Source organism: Centroberyx affinis, unplaced genomic scaffold, assembly GCF_046629955.1.
Source record: "Centroberyx affinis isolate AG114_WGS23_722 - 3 ecotype Tasmania unplaced genomic scaffold, CSIRO-AGI_Caff_v1 ptg003599l_1, whole genome shotgun sequence".
NCBI lineage: Eukaryota > Metazoa > Chordata > Actinopteri > Beryciformes > Berycidae > Centroberyx > Centroberyx affinis.
Genome location: NW_027281519.1, coordinates 228,840 through 249,764, shown reverse-complemented (window position 1 = coordinate 249,764; position 20,925 = coordinate 228,840). Strand labels below are relative to the sequence as shown.

At 41.9% G+C, this 20,925-nt stretch overlaps 2 protein-coding genes across 2 annotated transcripts in view; one reads left to right on the top strand and one right to left on the bottom strand.

The window, feature by feature from the left end:
* lrch2 (leucine-rich repeats and calponin homology (CH) domain containing 2) overlaps positions 1 to 4,257 on the bottom strand; it is a 33,703-nt gene extending 29,446 nt beyond the window's left edge. Inside the window, exon 1 of the mRNA XM_071540281.1 lies at positions 4,023 to 4,257. Within this exon, the coding sequence (XP_071396382.1) occupies positions 4,023 to 4,257 (235 nt within the window). The remainder of the gene's footprint in view (positions 1 to 4,022) is intronic.
* Positions 4,258 to 8,186: 3,929 nt separating this feature from the next.
* Positions 8,187 to 20,846, top strand: LOC139661729 (U2 snRNP-associated SURP motif-containing protein). The gene is made up of 24 exons (XM_071540288.1): positions 8,187 to 8,416; positions 9,675 to 9,759; positions 10,054 to 10,165; positions 11,477 to 11,586; positions 11,678 to 11,745; positions 11,853 to 11,953; positions 12,365 to 12,429; positions 12,512 to 12,677; positions 13,330 to 13,529; positions 14,415 to 14,458; positions 16,121 to 16,225; positions 16,327 to 16,393; positions 16,752 to 16,924; positions 17,021 to 17,183; positions 17,324 to 17,403; positions 17,507 to 17,594; positions 17,694 to 17,822; positions 17,969 to 18,158; positions 18,503 to 18,583; positions 18,673 to 18,736; positions 18,863 to 19,013; positions 19,656 to 19,766; positions 20,134 to 20,315; positions 20,415 to 20,846. The coding sequence occupies exons 1-24, from the start codon at positions 8,403 to 8,405 to the stop codon at positions 20,539 to 20,541; spliced, it is 2,676 nt and encodes an 891-aa protein (XP_071396389.1). The 5' UTR covers positions 8,187 to 8,402; the 3' UTR covers positions 20,542 to 20,846.
* The last annotated feature ends 79 nt before the right edge of the window (positions 20,847 to 20,925 follow it).

Here is a 20,925-nt window from a genome sequence, read left to right as displayed (position 1 = left end):
TGTTCACATGGGTGTTTACTGGCTGCTCCTGTTCCCAATCTAATTTCCCTCTCAGGGATAATAAAGGTTATCTTGACTCTTGACTCTTGCATGTAAGCACACTGTGTTGTCTGCCTTGTTGCAGCCACAGCACCTTGCTGTGTTTCGGACGTGTGTGTTTGTCCCCTCGGGGGCAGGGTCACGGCAGCCAGCAGGATATTAGCCTGAGCATCTGCCCAGGTTGACGCTCCGCTCCTCAGCCCCCTCTCCAAGGTCAGGTCATCGGCTCAGAGATCGGCACTTTCCCATGGGAAAACAAACGGCCTGAAGACAAACTGCCAGCAGCACACCGCAAACAGACACCCTTGTGTGAGCAGGCGTTTCTCTTCCTCCGTCTCTACACAAGCTGGAACTATCTTCTAGTCACTTGCCAGAAGGACACCGCTCAGTTATACCCTGCTATGTGCAACGACTGCTCCATAAATCCTATTAAACTCCAGAAACCACCACTGGGATTTAAAGTGTTAACACTCAATTTAATGATGGGATAACAAGCCGATGCTCCAGTGAGAGCTCCACTTCTATATATTCCAATACAGCTTTTTACTGTATGCTGACCATGAAGAAAGTGTTTGCAAATTACCTGCAGAGCCAAATCCTATTAAAAATAGCTTTCAAAGGAATAATTTGTTCTTTTTTTCCTTTATTTTCAAATGGCAAGAGTCAAACAAAAATGAATCCTCTAAGTGTATCAATGTATCTATGACTGGGTAGTAGCTACATGTAACCATATTGTGTTTACAAAGATTGTGTGAATGAACTGTATCTCCAAATACTAAATTAACCCTAAAACCAATGCTGTCCCCTAAGTGGGCAGGACAGGTTAAGAGGCTGCACACACTGGCTGCAATTGTCAAAATCTTCCAATACCAACTGTGAGAAGAAAGAACTGGTCTTATTCCTTAGATTCCTCTTCTTCTCAGGGGCGCTGCCTGGTTTAGTGTGAGTGAGTTTTGATTCTATCTGAAAGGTTTCTGATGTGTTCAATCTAGTGACAGTGATTGGATAGAAATGAAAAGGCTGTATCCTGGTTTGTAAGGCTGCGTCTTGTGGCTGAAGAGATTGTTGACCTCATGGTACTGTGGGGTTTAATCTTTCTTTGTACAATGGAAAGTAGGACTTCCCCCTGGTTCAGTCTTTATTCAAGACATCAAGTTGAAGGTATGAAAAAAATGCATTCACAGTTACTGTATTAGTAACTGTTAAGCAAGAGGTCAACAGAAGTGCATGGTTTTATTCATCTTAGCACCTAACATCTCTGTTGATGACAATCACTATTACCTGCACTCTTAAAGATAGCAGTTATTTTATTTCTTGATAATATAACATATAATCTAATGGAACCTTGGCAAATCTGTATATTTTGAAACAGCCAAGCTAATACCTTGGACAGTATATCCTAACAAGGCGGCACACCCAGCCCAAAGGGCCAAAAATAGTTAATGCACGCTAACTTCCTGTCTTGTCTGTCTCCCTTCAAAATGCAGCTTGCAGTATGCATAATGTTTAGGGGTAAAGTTCTTCAAGGCTATAGGGTTTTCACATGTTCAGGTGTGAGCAGCATGCAATGACAGTCTTCCAGTTTGACATCATTACTCATCCCACAGTGCAGAGCTCCAAAAACATTGGTTCTTGTCTGTTTTGGGACCTACTAGAAACACTGAATGTGCTTTGCTACTGTGGGATCAACCAGGAAGAGTAACTTATAGATATCCACCATCTTTATGCACCTGCTGCTACACTGTCACAGGACAACAATCTGCAATCAGATCCAGCTATTGCTAATTTGCTGCTGTGTTCCCTTCTGAAACCAGACAGTCCATCAAAACCCATAATGACACAAACCCTGACTCACATCCCCAGAGACCTGGAGACACAATTCTCTACGTGCTACATGAAGAGTCCGCTAGTGCCAGAATATCAGTTCTTTCAAAGCAGGGAGTGTTTCATGTGTGCATGAGATAGATAGATAGATAGATAGATAGAGAGAGAGAGAGAGAGAGAGAGAATGATCAAAAGCATTAGTGACTTGGCTGCCCACCACAATATTCTGACTATCAACATATTAATGGTAAGTGATTCATCAGTAGTAACAGTTCAGTAACAGTTAACAAATCTCATGAGTCAGTATGTGGCTCAGTACAGTAGTAGTAAAAAAAACATGTATACAAAAATACTTAAATACCCACTCTGAGTTTGCTTTATGTCAATTTGGTTAAACAAACATGTTGATTGTGCAAGGCTTGTTCATAGTGGCTGGAGCCAAACACAATAGTGTCTATAATGTAAGAAATTAGACTATTAAGTAAGCTTACTATTGCACACATCAGTTCAAATGCTGCTTATCTGAAACGTGCTGCCACTCATGAAACGAACAAAGAGCCTTTTCCCCAGCAGAAAGCAGACATCCATCATTTTCCCAATGACGGATTATGGCTTCATATTGACAAAAGTCTGGCAATTTGATGGAATTCCAAACTGAATGGGATTTTATGAAGGTAATGCAACTTCTGAATTATATCTCTTAATGTGCTGTATATGAACAACCACCTATCTAGGTCTAAAGATGCACCAAAATCACAGAGCAGCAAATTTAAATCCCCTGGGGTGAGGGGGCTCTGTGACAAACTAGTGGCCTGTCACGGGCTGTACATGAGAAAGAGTGCCACCATATGGTATATGGACACTTCAGAGGAGCAGACTACCATTTTATACTTCAGAGCGCTGACAGATGTTTTAAAGCAGTGGTTCCCAAAGTGTGGTCCATGGACCTACAGGGGTCCATGAGGGGGATCCAGGGGGTCACTAGCAAAATGAGGAATGGTTTCATGTCATTATTATTTCACTCACTAAACATCAGCACAGTGAAAAGATGATTCATTTGATCAAATGTTGTATTTTCCCCACTTGTTAGCACCCCACCTACATAACCTTCATAACCACATAAAATGTTCTTAGACAGGGTTCCTTTGGACAAAATTTTATCAAATTGAGGTCTGTTGTGTAATGCATATGTCTCAGGGTCCTAGATATGAAAAAATGTAAGAACCCCCTTTTAAAGCACCATGTGTATCTCACACTGATCATTTGATAACTTACCCCTGCCACAGCCTATAGTGAAAAAATGGGCCTACCAGCTCCTCTCTGATGTGACTGAATATTTTAACAGAGTAGCTTACAGAATATGATATTCTTTACCTAAATTCCTCTTGAGGAAACACAATGAAACGCAAGACCAACAAACAGAAATGCAGCACACAGACCACATGTGAAACCAAAACCGGATCCATTTCTTCCTCCTCTCTGACAGATTACGGGCTAAATGCGCCCATGCACTACAGGCAGGGGCTGAGGCTGCAAGTAGCATCAGCATGCATCTTTTGTCTCGGTGTGCCGGAGATGAAAAAATAAAATAATAATAATCTAATCTTTGGCACATGCTCACCAAAAAAAAAATCACAGTCAGTGATTAGGAATTTGCGCCTGGCCTCGCGGTTCATTCATATTCTGCTCCAGCTGCCCGGTGCCAAATCAACTACAGGTCGGTGTGCAAAGCGCCTGACTTGGGTGCGCCTGCCGTCTCATTCATACGTCTCAAGGGGGGCTATTGAAAGCTATCGGCGTCGACCAAAACAACCACATACAGCAGCCGACCCCCGTGTGCACTAAACTGGCGGTGATAAATGGGGCCATATAGACAATAATTACAAGCAGCTTACATCTAGGCGTTTCCAAAGCCGACCGTTTGTTCCGTCAGTTCGCTGGACTATATTCTCCGAAAGTGTCACCTACGGGTTGATACGCCTCTCAGCAGATACAGAGGCAAAATCCGTGCACAATACCTGCCGATACAAGCTGGGGTGGTGTAATGCATTCATAATCGCATAATTCCGTGAGTGCATTACTGTATGAAGCATGCGAGGCAGCCGTGAGCAGCAGCAGCAGCAGCTCGTCGTCTCGGGCTATAGTGCAAAGCAACCCACCTGCTTGTGTAGTGTCGGTCAGATCGTAGCTCATCCCCGGGTACTCTCGCAGCTTCCTCCCGCTCAGGTTGAGGATCCCGGAGCACACGGCATCCTCCAGAGCCCGGTCCAGGCTGCGGGCCGTGTGGTGCTGGTGCTGGTACTGGCTGATGCCCGGGCTCCAGTGAGGTCCGCTGGAGTAATGATGGCTTTGTAGCGCCGTGACAGCTCCCACACCTCCCTGACTAGACGCCATTTTCGTAAAAAGAAATTACTCTTTACAATAATAACAGCGGCAGTTCCTCCGCCCATGCGCATACAGGGCGCATTCCCGGGACGCTAGGGGATGGGCTTCTGAGGTGGTGGTGGTGGTGGTGGTGATGATGATGATGATGATGATGGGCAGGGTACGGTGGCCATTTTAGGCTACCCTTCCTCCCACCTACCAATACCACATTCCCACCAGGGGCCCTAGTGCAGCACAGAGGCCCCTGGTGGCCCTTATTGATGATACCGACGAGATTAAAAGACATGGGTCCCAAATGCCTGTAGGGCAGTGGATGGTTATTATAATATTTAACCATTATAATGAGAAAGACTACAACATCAAATTTAGACTCATTGACTATCAGTGAGTGAATGTCATTTTAGAAGGACACTAGACCTATACAAATATCAAACGTGCATCAACAGAAAATCCTATACTTATATACTTACTTATATACTTATATACATAGGAGATTAAAATATCTATAAAGCACCTTAGGCTTCACTGTGTCACTGTAAACTCACTATTGACCCACATTATGTACCACAGATATGTGAAATACTGTGATTTTTCAGAAAGCCTGGGCATGCAGTTGCCCCTCACAACTTCAGAAATGATTTCCAAGGACACATCATCTGAAGGCGTCTGAAGGGCACTGCAGTGCAACAAATGGCCAAGCCAGGTGCACAGTGCCAAACATAACCCCATTGTTTCTGTGTCTGGCTTAACGAAATGTTCTGCAGGTGGTTATCTATCATAAACTTTACAGCCCAAACTTAGTGAGCTTTGTTGATGAAATAGTCAATATTAAAGCAAATTCCCCATTAGCACATGACATTTCTAGTAACATCAGCTGTCAGCTCATGAGCCTCCTTTAAGGCCTGAGTGCACTAACACATCATTTGATGCTCCTAATGTGAAACAGTGCACTGCAGCAGCACTGAAACTGCATTTCACCGCCATGATGGGTAACATTACTGGATCATATTTTCTATAGAGTGACATAATGCGCTATGGCCTGCTTCTTGTTAGAAACCAGATAGTAGACCTGCTAGACTGTACAGTGTTCATATATCGCAATCAAATATGAAAAAAAAAAAACATTTCACCCGTGTTAAGAATTTAAACTATCCACACATTCACTGTATTGGATTGTTCTCTCTTGCAAAATGCAAACATCGCATTGCCAGACTGACAACGTTGTGTTTCAGTAAAATGCAAGTTAGCTGTTTCATGTGTTATAAGCATGAGCTCAGGCTCTATGGAGAAGGCACTGCTGTATTTTATTACAAGAGGAACAAAAACAAAATGAAGAAATACAGCCAAGCACACAACCACAGAAACTAGCTATAAGAGCATTTATTTTCACTTTATATCAATTCAGCTAAATGCATCTCTGAGTTGATTTGGGTGATTAGATCACTATCCGCCTTCAATGGGCCTTGTGTGCATTTGGATTTATATCCACCAAAAATCACTTGGATTGGCATTTTAACCTGGAGAAAACTAAACATTTTTGGAAAAATATTGGAAGGGATTGGTCTCTTTACATCCATCCTTTCTTTTGTTGGTTAATTCATTTGTTTGTTCATTCGTTCATCCATTAGTACATCTGTCATGTGCAATATCTCAGACGCCGCTGGTTTGATTTTGGAGAAACATGGGGGAATGATGCATCTTGCCACTGGGTTCCAGCATCTATAAAATGACAATCATTGGCCCAAGGGGGGCACTATGTTGTGTGATTGTTTCGGCCATCTGTCACGTGCAATATGTCACACACCAGTGGTCTGATTTTCACAAAACCTGGTAGAATGATGCATCTTATCGGATGCTGGCAATTACAAAATTACACCTGTTGGCCTAGGAGGGGGGGGGGGGGGGGGGGGGGATACATGATTTTGATGAAACTTAGAGGTATGATGCATCTTGCCCTAGATTTACAAAATTACGCTACAATTACAGGTCAAAATAAAAAAAATATCCTACATTATTAGGTACATTTTTTATTAAATATGGTGCACATATCCAGCTATGCTTGCTCTAAATTTGCCTCCAGAATTGCAATAGGACAATCCAGCAGTCAACATACCTGGATAAACTATTCTCAGTAAGTGAATTTCTATAACATCAGCAATAGTGTTCTCTTTATACTAAAGCAATGAGAGAGAAAAATGTTAATGCATCGTTTAATTGAGACCTTTCCCCTTTCTTTCAGCTTTCATGTGGCAGATTGTCAAGTCAAGTTTATTGGTATAACCCTTGATTACAGTTACAGTCTCAAAGGGTTTCACATATGAAACATTAAATGAAAACGACTCCCTCCAACTTTAGACCCTCAATGAGAACAAGGAAAACGTCCCACCAAATAAAATGGAAGAAAACTTGGGAAAGGCCTCACAGAGAAGGATCCTCCTTCCAGGTCAGGTGTGCAACGGGTGCTGATAGTGGGCACACAAAGATAACATGTTGATAACAAAATGAAATATAAACAAGATACACAGAAAGAACACAGCAAGAACACTTGGGTGTGTTGAGGAAATCAAGCTCAGGTTAGGAGTGTCCAAGAGTATGGTTTCTTACAAAGTCAGAGCGTGTCTAACAAGCAGGATACACACCTTATAGAGAAGTGCAGCTCAATTTATACTGTGAAACAAACAAGAGCCTATAGCTATGTAGGCTACTTGGCCTTGAAACAGAGATAACCTGGCAGTAAAATGGTCAGTACGAGCTGGAACAAAGAAGGAATGATGTGTGACCCTAACCAACTGTAACAGAAGATTCAAGGATAAGTGGTTGGGTCTTAAAAGATTATGATTGTAAAGGTAAAAGGTAAATGTTACTCTTCCACAGGTGAAACATTCAGACCTGCTGTGGGGCATCAACACCACCTCAGCCACCACTGTTGTTGTCATCATCATAGGAACGACTTGAAAATGTTTTAGTTTACTGCTGAAAATATATCTGGGAGATAGGCTATAATGGCAAACGTAATAACAAAACGCTAATTCAGCAAACACTCAATATTCACAAGTGTTCAGAATTTGCAACAAACGTACATGGAATCATGATGTCATGCAATTTTCTCGAAACATGTTTATGGTTTTTGGCTATAGCAAATCAGTGGCTTGTCTGTTGGCTGTGTTATCATGGACCTGTAAAGTAACTCACTCACTGTCCTCACGGTTAGCCTATCTGACCCCTAGTGGCCGCTAGGAGGCACGACAACCTCTAGAGATGACACACTGAACCAGGATCATCCACTCGCCTCCTCTGCGCAGGCTGCCTCACATCCATGATGACACTGTGTTTCAGAAACAGTTCATGATGTGAATGATATGACTGAAAAAATGTCTTCACCCACGAATGATGCAGGTGCATAAGTTCCTGATCGGTGGTGTGTGAGATATGGCCTAAAGACACTTCACACCGTGTGTTCCGTGGTTAGCCTAAATCCCGCCTCATTCAAGCCACTCAACTGAGGAAGAACTGAAAGTAGTTCATATGAAATGGATTAGAATAAGGTGCCAAGTAAGCACGTTACATTCTTTGACATGTATACGCACAAATCAGTCGGACTTAATGATAATAAAAAGCTTGTTTCTTATCCGCACCGAGGCCAGCCTCAAAATTTAGAAAATGTAGTTAAAATGTATAGGACTGTACAAAATCCCCATGGTTACCACATTGGTTACCACAGGAATATCATGAGAGGTGGCGCTTGGAAAAACATTCACCATGGCCAGAATTATCGTTTAGCGTGTGAAAAAGCACTTTCCAGTTCAACGTGTGGTCTCTCCAGTCATGAATATTTAGGAGCACAGCAGTCGACAGGGAGACTCATTATAATATCGTGCAGACCAAGCTGGGGTCCCCGCCTCCACTGCTCCAGTCGGAAATCTAGCCTCTTGACAGCATGTTGTGATGGAAATCCATTTTCGTCGTAACCAAAATGGTGAAGCAATAGCATAACACACGTTGTAAGTTACAGGTTTTTAGCCAAGGTAGGAAGCTCTGTGCATGCAGCGTGTTTTAATACTATCCTGCGCAGTCGGTGCTTTGTGGCGATGAAAGAAAACGTTGCACAGTAACGTTGAGGTTTTCTACTGTTAGAAATCCAGTCGGGTTAGCAGATGCTAACGTCTCGGTAGGTCTTTTTTTTGCATCTGTATGGCTTGTGAGATTTGCCATCAACATCATGGAAGATGGATAAGAAGCAACTAGCTATACCATAACATTAACCTTACTCATCTGAAGGCTAACATTGGCTTAGCTGGTCATCTGTCTGCACTTCAACGATAGTTTAACGTTAACGTTAGCTAACGTTAGCAAACTCAAGTGTTAGGTCCAGGCCTTTTAACCAACGTTTAGGGTTGCCAGTCCTCTCAGACTGACTGAAAAACTGAGAAATTTTGTTCAGGTTTTTGACTGAAAAACTCATAATCTTCGATACCTCCGTTTTTAGGGTAGCAGGAAATCCAGGAAATTATTTTGACCATGTTAACAAATTGATGTAATATAAATTAGGATGGTGCTCATCTGTTGTGGATCTATATCACATCCCTACTTTGCTTCGCATCCTGACTCTGACCGTATTAAGCAGCCTCAGCCTCAGCAGTAAATTAGACTTTATGTGGGTTAGTGTGTGAATCTGACTAGGACTAGTTTTGCATTGCAGTGTGCTAAAGTACAAAGTTTTGGCAGCTTTTACTGATTTCAGACAAGTATTCACTCACTCACGCCCACCTCCAAACAATTTACAGTGTGGGGACCCTTAGGTCGTTTTTTGCAAAGACAGTCTGCTGGGATTTTGCACCATCAAGTTGGCAAACCAAACTGTGCTTGTGGGTTTGTTTGTGTGAATCTGTGTGTGTGTGAGTGTGTGTGTGGAGGATTACATGCATCAGGATTACAGTAATATGAATGCAAAATTATAAGTGTTATTAGTGCACTCAGCTACAGTTTACACATAAACAGAACTCAGATACTTTGATTTAAAAAAAGACAGGTGATTTCTTCTGAAGGGTAAAGAGGCATTCAAGTTATTTTCAACCTCGGCCTCATTTTCCCCTCATTTGACATCAAGGGTAGACAAATGGGAGAGATGGTGGCAAATAACCAGGAGTAGCCTATCCTTTAAACTATGGGATTACATCATTTAAGGTCGATGGGATTGTGATAATTCCTCTCAGTTAACTATAAATATGTCTATTTTTTAGCTGCATATAATAGGGATGTCTGAGGTGAAATAATAAAAAATAACGTCATTGGATTATGTCACAGAATTTGAACAGTCTGGCTATGTTAGTGACTCACCTTTTTGATTTAAAGCTAGTAATTACTAAATTGGTTTGTAAAATATTAGCATTTTTAAAGTAACCTAACCAGCTGTTTTCTTTTTGCAGTTTGAGCATGGCAGATAGAAAGGGAAAACCTCTCAGTGCAGTGAAAACATTGACAAAGAAGGAACAAGAAGAGCTCAAGAAAAAGGTGAGAGGAATGGGGATGGTATAGTATTGGTCATCATATTGTCATTTTGGTTTTGTTTGCAATGACTGCCTGTTTGGTTTGGACCTTGTACTATAAGGTGTCTAAAACTGTACATTTTGTGGTATGTTACATGTTATTTGCAAAGAAACTGCCCGTCCTTGCCTTTTGAAATATAGACATATCAAGCAGTAATCTTTAATCTTAAAATCTTGAAGGAGTTTAAGTCATTTTTGAAGGAAGGGATAAAATATGTATGCAGACTTTTTTTTTATTTTTCTAATGTGACTTTTTCAGGAGCAAGAAAAAGCAGCTGAGGTTTTCGAAGAATTCTTGGCATCGTTTGAGAGCAATGACAAAAGCGGGGTGAAAACCTTTGTACGCGGGGGTATTGTGAACGCAACTAAAGGTTAGTAGCCAGGATATCATGGCTGTCACTATAGCTTTACAAAAGGGTTCACCTTCATAGCAATTCTGTACAGCTATGTTGAACAATATCTGAATATTTTATGTTATTTTACTTTCTCTGCATGAAATGTGCAGAAAGTAATAAATTATTAACAATTACAATAATGTTAAACTGAATTAGCTGGACTCCTGTGGAGAATTTAAAATAATCGTTAAACAATATCAGGCTGACTCACCACCAATGACACAGTTCAATATCAACATTTTTCCATGCCCATACCTATTTAATGGTCAAGTACAAAAATTGTCCACTCTGGGGAGCCATAGTCAGCATTACATAGTCACTTTCAATTCTCCAACTTGCTGTTTCACTCAAAGACCTTCCTATCACTTAAATTTTTAAGTTAAATTGATTTCCTGCACACATACCCTTCGAAACAAGTCTCTATCTCTGTTAGTTTAATAGTTATGGCTAAAACAGAATCGGCTAATGGCGGAAATCCCAGATCAGGGAGCACCACCAAAATCTAATCAATTGTTCCCTGGCCCAAGGCCTATCTGTCCACCAAATTTCATGGAAATCTATTTCAAAGGTTTTCAGATATCCTGCTGACAGACAGACAGACAGACAGACAGACAGACAGACAGACAGACAGACAGACAGACAGACAAACAAACTAACTGGGGTGAAAACATAACCTCCTTGGCAGAGGTAAAACTCATGCTTCTACAACATCCTCAAGCAAGGAAGAGAAGATGCAAGTAATATTATTTAATTCTGTGTCCAGGATCATAATTACAAGGATTCATTTTGCCTGTTTGCAATTACTGATTTTGAGAATGCCTGAATCCTGGTGGTAAAAGCAAATCCCCAGGGCAGCTAATGTTGGAAGCTGACTGCCCCTGAACCTGTATATAGGTGTATGCATGTTGAAAAGGGAAAATGTTCCACCCAAGTTAAATATTCCTCTGAAGGAACCTTAATTGATTGTATGCGTTTACCTACTGGGATAATTTGATTCTGGACTAGTGATGGGTTCTTACCTTTGAGCAGTTATTGATTGGCAGCCACTGGTGGTTGCATTTACTTACTGGAGGTTCAGATACTACTGACCATGATGTAGTTTGTAATGACACTTCTTTCTTGGCCAGTTTTGTCTTAAAACCAGTGGGAATGCCTGGCTAAATAAAGGCTAGAAAAACAAGCAATGATATTATTACTAGCAATTACTAGCCACAAGCTAACAAGCTAGTAAATTTTGCATGTAACACTGGGACTGTTAATGTTCTGTAATTTCTGGTCTTTTTGCAGAGGAGGAAGCAGCAGAGGTGAAGAAAAGTAAGCTGTATCGACCCGCCTCAAAGTTTGTCCCTGCATCCCAGCATGTCTCCCCAGTACAGTCTGCTGACAGCAAAAAGCCTGTAAGTTTGTACTCTTCTGTTTGTACTGCTAACACTGTTATATAGAGCCATGTGTGTTGAACACCATAATGGTTACTTGTTTGATTAACAGCTGTTTAAAAGAAAGGCCGAAGAAAAGAAGAAGAGTAACCTCGAACTCTTTAAAGAAGAGCTTAAGCTGTAAGTCCTTTCGCAAAAGTGTCAGATATCGTGCTTCAATTAAGACATTTGTTATATTTTTGGCACAGGCTTGTTTTTATATCTGAAAATGAGTGTCTTACTGACAGAATACAGGAAGAGCGTGAGGAAAGACACAAAAGAAAGAAAAATGACCCTGGAGGAGGAGGAGGATATGGAGATCTGGACACGCCATTATCAGGACGATCATGTAAGTAAGAGTCACAGGTTATTGTTGGTGTGTTACTGGTTGAAAAATTTGGGAGGAAAACAGTCAAGTAATAGAAGCACACAATAGAAGCAAGCTTCAAATTAGAATCCTACTCTCAGCCTATATCACATGCCATCCCCTCTCTCCTATCAGTGCACAAATTACAGAAAGATCTACCTTCATAGATTGGAGTGGGGGTTGAGCAGTTAGGTCAGATGATGAACTTTCAGTGTAGTTACATCTTCCCCACAGCTAAATAAATGCAAAGGAACCACTATTTGCAAATATTTGGCCCTGGGCAGGTGATCAGGAGTGTCAAAGACGACACTAAAAGCAAGCTCGCCCTCGTGGCTTGAGAGCGAATGTGGATAAGAGGCTGTGCTAACCTCAGTCCCATTTCTTCCCCTACAGCATTATATGATGACCTAGCAGTGCCAACTACCACTAACCTCTACATTAGCTGCATTAGCCCAAAGGTAAAGGAACTCACCGCCTTCGATTGGCTCAGCGCAGCGTAGATACACGATTGACACTGTGTTCATGTCTGTCGCCTTTCAGATGAATGAGGAGATGCTCTGCAAAGAGTTCGGTAAGTATGGTCCACTGGCCAGCGTGAAGATCATGTGGCCCCGCACAGACGAGGAGCGCTGCCGGACCACAAACAGAGCCTTTGTGGCTTTCATGACGAGGAGAGACGCTGAGAGAGCCTTGGCTGCACTAGACGGTACAGTTGACACTTAAAGTGATGTTGAACTTTGGTAGTACCTTGGGTTGCGTAGCTTCCTGGTCATGATATAATCCCAAAATCAGCGATTCTCTGTTATCTGTTGCTCCAGTAGAGGATATTGGAGAATTGTGTTTTTTTTCTCTCTCCAATCACTGCCAATGTATGGCGAAACAGGTCTGAAAATCTCACTTCTAGCACATAAACGAACATGAACAAAGCTGATTCTGACAATATATAAAAAAGCTAGTCATGCTGCTGAATTGTTCTCAAGTGAATCGTTTTCTTTTATGTTTATTAAACCTTTCAGTTTGAACAAGTATAACACCGAAATCCAGTTGGAGGAAACTTATAGAAAGAAGAAAATAATACGTTTACCAATAATTGGAAATAAAAAAAGTGAGAGACTTGTTTTTTTTTTATATATTGGCAGAATCTACTTTGTCAAAGTCCTGATTTTGGGGTTACATCATGACCAGGAAGTTACACAACCCAAGTTACTACCAAAGTTCAACATCACTTTAAAAAGATGCAAAATTTAAAGGCTCCAGTACCTGGTTTATCTAACAGCAGTTTCCTCAGTGCTAGATTATAGCACGGTTAAATTCTGTACTGACTCTGTGCTCGTGGGATTATTCTGTTTCTGCTGTAGGTAAAGTGGTAATGGGCTTTGAAATGAAGCTGGGATGGGGGAAACCAGCTCGCATCCCGCCTCAGCCCCTCTACACTCCGGTCGGGGTACGGGCCACACCTCCGCCCCCGTCAGGCCTGCCTTTCAACGCTCAGCCAAGGGATCGCTTCCGCAACGACTTCACCAAGCCGCTGGGCCGGTCCAAGGTGGAGTTTGACAAGGTAACGTCGTCTCTGTACTCTGGGGTGTTTGCATGGTCATTTCTCTATAATGTGAAGTTTCACTAGGCACTGTAGCCTCTTATATCTTAGTGACAAGTAATGGGTGTGGAGTGAACTGGGGTGTTGGTGTAATACATTCATCGCTCAATGAATGAACAGGACATGACTTGCAGTTTAATTAGGGATTGCAATCTGCGAGAGTGGGAGAACGAGCCTTTGGAGATGCTATTTGAGGTTTTCCCTTATATTTATAGAGCAGAATTGGCTCCCCGCAATTGCCCCCACTTCTAGAAAAATGACAGACAGTGAAAATTCACCATTTGGCCTTTTGGTTTAATCAGATGAAACAAATACAAGAGAACCACAGTACAATTGTCCATATATCATGATGGATGTAAAATATCCAAATTAAAGCCACTTTTAAATTGTAACAGGTACTGGGACTGAAAACAAGAATGAATCCAGGTCCCAGAAGCAAAATTATCTGATGTAAAAAAAAAAAAAAAAATGACAAAATTGGGGGAACACTGAGTAATGTTCAGCATGCTTCTTCATTCAGTTATAGAGCACCTTGCAGAACTCTTATTTACCTGCGTAGTGCCATATCATAGGATGAACATTATATCCTAATCCTAAGGGGTTTGGCCCAGATTTAATTCAAAATAACATAGTAGTTCACTGTGTAATCAAAATGTTGCAAATGTAAAGACAGGGGTATTTTGTAGATGATTTAGTAAATTAGTATAGCTGTGTGTTTCCCCTCCCCCATTTCAATGACTATGACTGCTATCGTCGTTTTCTATGCTGTATGTATCCTGCAGTGTTTCATCTGTACAAATAATCAGTTTTTAATATGTTCACTATTTGATTTGACTTCACGAACAGACTCTGTCCGAAGCCGTAGTCAAAGTGGTTATCCCAACCGAAAGGTACACACACTCTATCTTCTTACTACGACTGACCAGCTGTTGTCACACACGTGTTATAGGACAGATGCCGTGGTGCACTGTTCCTGTATCCATACAGATTGTTACAGGCAGGAAGCCCCAGTCCTAAGAGCTGTCACTGTACTTCACATATAGGACCTGGTAACCAAGCACATAACCCAAACTTCTGCCATACTGTTTGTAGTGTTGTAACACTAGCCATTGCCAGTGGACATTTTGACAACATAGCCTATGTGACACCTGCATCTTAGGACTGGGGGCTCTTATTTTTAAATTCAGAGGTGCCCATGGCCTCAGATTTACGTAATTTTGTATTTTCTCTTTCTAGTTTACGCAAACACCTCAGTTTATTCATGTTGTCTCTATTATAATAAAGCACTGTCATTCTGGAAAATGGATAGCAGTAGACTGGAGCCATTTATTTATGCCAACGTCTTAATATCAGTTGCACCCTGGGTTTCCTGTGGGTTGGCTGAGACACTGCAGACCGATACAGCTAGAAGGCAGATAGATTTAATAACCAGTGCCACTTGATGTCAGCAGTAGTAAGTTGTACTGTCACTATTACAGGTAGTGCCACTAATCAAATTAGGTACTTCTTCAGGTGAGAATAATGAGACTTATGAGAGTTAAATTGCAGCGGTAGACCTGACACATAATGAGCAACACTGCATGAATGTACTGTATATATTGCTGTTGTTCCAGTTTAGAGCAGTTTCAGGCTTAAAGCCCCAATCCAGAATTGCAGTTGAAACAGTGTTACCCCGCTGCTGGCTTTTAGTTATTAAGACTTATTTAATTTGGTTGAGTGACTGAACTCTTGATACCAACACTGATGACAGACAAATATGAGTTTATTTTGAGGCTGTAAAAGATCCTGAATAATTCTGAATTGCTGCTGATTTCACAGCTCTGCCCAAATGTGTCTTCACATCATTTGGAAGTATCAATTTGTTATATAAGTTGACATGTCAGGTTTGTTAGCCTTTAGAATTGAATTAGAACCATGTATTTTGATGAGGCAAATCTACAACCATTGATTGTAATTGTTATTACAAGAGTCTTACAGAGCCAAAGTGAAAACTGACCTGCATGTTGAGCTACAATGAGTTAAATAGTTTTGACGTAGAAATGAAACTCTTTAAGAATCAAGGTGAAATGACCTAAAATGTTTATATAGCCAAACAAACTCTGGATTGGGGCTTTAAACTCAACTTTCAGTCAGTGCTAATGAACGGATATTGCTCTGTGCTGCAGTGTGATTTCTTATACCCCTTTCACGCACATGTTGACCTGGGAATATTATGTTGATTCAGGCCCGTCCCGTATCGAAGGCAATTCATACTGTGCCTTGTACCTTATGTGTTACACTCTGTGTTCAATATGGTGGATGACACGACACCCCAGATGCAGAATGACACAGGTTAAGCACTGAACTTCTTGACCAGGGTCGACTTAACCAGGTCGACTACATTCGCTCTGACAGTCGACCTGCAAATCTCACAGGTCACTAGTCCGGTGTGAAAGAGTTATGAGAGATCTCATGCTGCATCTGACAGACAGAGGCTGAGGGGCTCAGGACCAGTGTGCATTAAGAGTTTTGACCCCAACCCCGGCCTTATCTAGTCTCCTCTTACCCCACAGGAATCTATTAGTCCTTATTCACAGGATGATAGAGTTTGTGGTGCGTGAAGGACCCATGTTTGAAGCCATAATTATGAGCAAGGAGAAGAACAACCCAGAATACAGGTAAGGTGTTCCTGTCAGGATTGCTCTGCCTGCTTATTTATTAGTCTATTGAGTAACCTTGTGGGATACATACTTATTTTACTGCCTCTTTATCATCTTAGGTTCCTGTTTGACAACAAAAGCCAAGATCATGTGTACTACCGCTGGAAACTCTACTCCATTCTCCAGGTATGTCACATTCTCCTCTGTCTCCTCCATGGCAAAGTCTTGGATCCAAAACATTGCAGTGTATCAGGAAGAATTACTAGGACCGCACTGACTCGTCCCCAATTCAGAAATCCAGAGATTTATTTTTTATTTCTGGAAATAAATGTGTTGCCAAGCAATACTAGCCAATCTCTGCTTACTGACTAGAAATGTATGATCGTTCCATCTGCAAGTATTGGAGCCATGCTGATTTCAATAGCCCAACTCTTTCCAGATCGATGGTTTTACTCCACGATAAAGAGACCATGCTGTATCTCTACTGGAGCCGCTGTTTTTTTTTCTCCGTTATCCATTTTCCTGTCCTTCACCCCCACCGCAGGGCGAGTCCCCGACCGAGTGGAGGACCTCAGACTTTCGTATGTTCCGGGGAGGCTCCATATGGAGAGCCCCTGTTCTAAACCCTTACAGCCAGAGAGAGGAGGAGCTGGCTGAGGTGGAGGGTGCTGCTTCCCAGGAGGAGGAGGAAGTGAAGAAAGGCCAGCTCAGAACTGAGTAAGTTGATCTAGCGGGTATAGTGACATTTTATGTTTCTAATTTTAGTAAGATGGAGTGTAGACCGCTGTTAATTCTTCTGTGTGCACCATTCAGGCACAAACAGAGACTGGGGACGTTGCTGAAAGAGCTCACTCCACGGAGAGAAGATATTGGCAGTGCCATGCTGTTCTGTCTTGAGAGAGCAGAGGCAGCGGAGGAAGTAGTGGGACACATCACCGAATCCTTTGCCCTGCTTCAGACGCCCCTACAGAAGAAGGTTAGTTAAAAAACATTTTCCCTCTTTACAGCCTTAATATGAGCATTGCACAGTTATGTAATATGTGTATGTAAAGCACATAGGCGTAGGTGATATGACTCACATCATATTTTACATGTTTTTTCTCCTTATTCCTATAGATTGCCAGATTGTATCTTGTGTCAGACATCTTGCACAACTCTTGTGCCAAAGTAGCCGGTGCATCATATTATCGTAAATAGTAAGAGACTTGCCCTCAATTCAGCATAACACTTCTCTCGTATTTCATTTATGCTCCTTGGCCATCTGCTGTCCCTTAAGTGTCTCTGCCTCTGTCTGTGCAGCTTTGAAACAAAGCTACCCCAGATATTTGGAGACCTCAACGCAGCGCACAGAAACATACAAGCCAGATTGCAGGCTGAACAGTTTAAGGTAATCATGTCTACTTTCATTGCCTCAGACTTATACAAGGATATTAACAAAAAAAATTCATACTGGACTTTCACCCTGTTCTGTCTCCTGTCTCCACAGCAAAAGGTAATGAGTTGTTTTAGGGCGTGGGAGGACTGGGCCATATACCCAGAGCCCTATCTAATCCAGCTTCAAAATATCTTTCTGGGCTTTGTCAAAGCAGGAGAGGAGTTGATAGAGAAAGCTGAGGTGAGCTGAATATTTATCTACTCTATACTATTGACATTATTCCTTTTTCCAGTGGCACTTGACCTAATGGGATGTCTGTTGCTGTATTGTTTATTTGATCTAATAAACAACTCCCAGCATACCTGCACTTGTCTGTCCTCTCATAGGAGGTGTCTTGTGATCTGGACGGTGCGCCGCTGGATGGGACTCCTATAGATGGGCTACCTTTGGACAGAGCTCCTCTGGACGACCTCGACGGCTGCCCCTTGGGCTGGGACCCTCTGGACGGAGTCCCTGTTGATGACATAGATGGTGTTCCCTTGGGAGCCTCCATCGACGACATTGATGGAATGCCCTGTGAGTCCATCATACATCAAAACACAATCTGTCACCCGAAGCACCACAGTTTCCAGTGTCAGCAATTATCTGCCCTGCTGAAGTGTCTCTGAGCAAGACACTGAATCCCTGTTATCCCCTGTTGTGCTGTTCTGTATCTGGCTGTGCACGCTGACCCCCTGTCGAGGGGGCAACCAAAACAGAATTTCCCTACAGGGATGAATAAAGTCTCCCATCATTACATCATTAACATTATATTACTTAAATAGGAAAAATAAACACAAATTTCCAGAGGCACAGAATATATTTAGGACCAGACTGAAAGCATCTCATCATCTTGGTCATAATTGTTTTTTTGTCCTTAGTGGATGATGGCAGCGTTCCTCTCTCCAGAGTGCCTTTGTCTAAATGGGAGCAGATGGGTGACACTGAGACATTTCCCCAAGGTATTGTGAACACCTAGATCACGATGACCTCTGAGTCATATCAGTATGTCTACTTTCACCCTACTCATCTTTCTCCTTTTGTCTCTCAGCCAAGACTGAGTCTAAATGGGATACTGTGGTGGAGCAAGACAGTGAAGACGACATGAATGTAAGGTAAGGCCTATGTGAAGGCTTCACTGGTTGGTTTTCATGTAGATTCTATTGCATCTGTGAAAGCCATATACACATAATACTTAACGGTATGCAGATTCATAGTTCTCCTCCCCCTGCTGGCGACAGTTTAAACCACCAGGATGGAGACGAGGATTCGGAGAGTGACAGCAGTGATGACTCCTGCAGTTCGTCCAAATATGACAGCGCAGACTTCCAGAGCTCGCTCAGAAGTTTTCAAATGTCTGAGGGCAAGAGGAAAAGGCTGAGAGAGCTGGAGGCAAGTACACTGTGAAATGAAAAAAGACTTTTTCACCTTGTCAGCTAATTCTCCATATCATAATGTACACCTATTGAACAATAAATGTGAAATTTTTTTTAAAATTTTCTCGAATTTTTATATCAAAATCCAATTAATTTTACTGGAAAGTACCGCATATTTAGTGATTACTTCATGGCATACCAGGAGCCATACATACAAATTCTAATCAATAATACCATCACAGATTTGCCCGCCTCTGCCCCTCCCATCATACAAAACCTGTAAGAAGACCCTGTTTCCTTTGCTAAGACAGCATGGTTGCAGTCCTGATGTTTGTTACGGTCCAACCCACTTTTGAACAGTTGTTACGTCCCACTCCAACATCCTGCCCCAACTGGAAAAGCACTGGATTACAGAAGCAAGACACCAGTGAAATGTAGTTTCCTTGTAACTTTAATGATCTCAAACATCTTTGGCACCAAACATTAGTCATTCAAATGTAACAATTAGTGCTTTAGTTGTTGTATCATGTCAATATCCATATATACCAACCTAAATTTGACTCTATAGAGAGCTATTCTCTGTGGCAGCAGCTTCAAGCATTCAAATAGTGAAATGATAGAGATATGCAGAGTTAATTCAGTGCGGTCTCTGACACAGGTGAAGGTTATGAAGATTCAGGATGAGTTGGAGTCTGGTAAGAGGCCCAGGAAGTCTGGAATGAGCATGCAACAACAGGTGGAGCACTACAGGAACAAGCTGCTACAAAAGGTGGGTTACTGGTCAGCTTTATAATACTATAGTGTTTAATTCATACTGCATGTTGTTTCGTTATGCCCTTGGTGCACATGGTATTGTTGTATTGAGTTTTAGAAGCATACAGACCAGTTTCCCCAGTATTTATTCAGTAGTGGTGAGCCTCCAAAGCAAACAACGCAAATAGAGGGCCTTTGTTTATAATAATCAAAATAAGAATATTTCTATCACAGTAACTATGACAGTACATTGAATGAAAACCAAGATAAAAAAAAGTGACAGTTAACCGCCACAGTAAAAAATAAATTATTTTAAAAGAGAGGCAGATAGTGATACAGGCCCATATCTCAATTCATCTGGATGTTGTACCCGTCTACCTTAGGAGTTTGAGAAGGACGATGAGGAAAAGAGCGAGAGATCCACATCAAAGTCCAAAGACAGGTCAAAGGATGAGAGAAAAGACAGAGAGAGGAGCAAAAGAAGTGAAGACGGGGACAGAAGAAGGGGACGGAGTAGAGACGCCGATGAACAGACCCAGAAATGCAGAAGCATCTCTCCTTTAAAGCAAGTGCAATGAGATATTTTCTGAGCTCTACCAACGTATTTGCCCTGATTATTCTTCCCAAACTCTGTCTCATTTATCCTGTTATACTTATTTCACAGGGCACGGTCTCCCAAACGGTCCAAACGTTCCAGATCACCGTCACCGGACAGGAAGGCGCGGCGGTCCAGGTCCAGATCCCGGTCACCACATCGCTCCCACAAGAAGACAAAGAAGAGCAAACGTTGACCCTCAACTCTGGACCTTGTGTTTCACTTTTGCGCTGAATCCGCCTGTTGGCGTCCATGGATTGCTCAGCCAGTGCTTAACATCGCAGTGTGCGCGACACACTCCTCTCTCCCACTATTGTCTTTGACTTGCTCTTCAGAAAAACTGACAACTCTTTGTTCTCCTACTTCCTTTGGTCCCGACTTCTCCAGGCAAGACTCAGCACATTTTTTTGTATGATGAAGTTTGAACACTGTAATTAGTTATATATATTTTTGTTTTGTTTGTTTTTAAAATGAGGACTAATCAGAATGTTGCTGCAAGTCTATGAGACTTAATAAATCACTCTTGGTGATGGGGGCGAGTGTTACTTTCCCAGACCTGTCTGGGAGTGGAGGATATCAT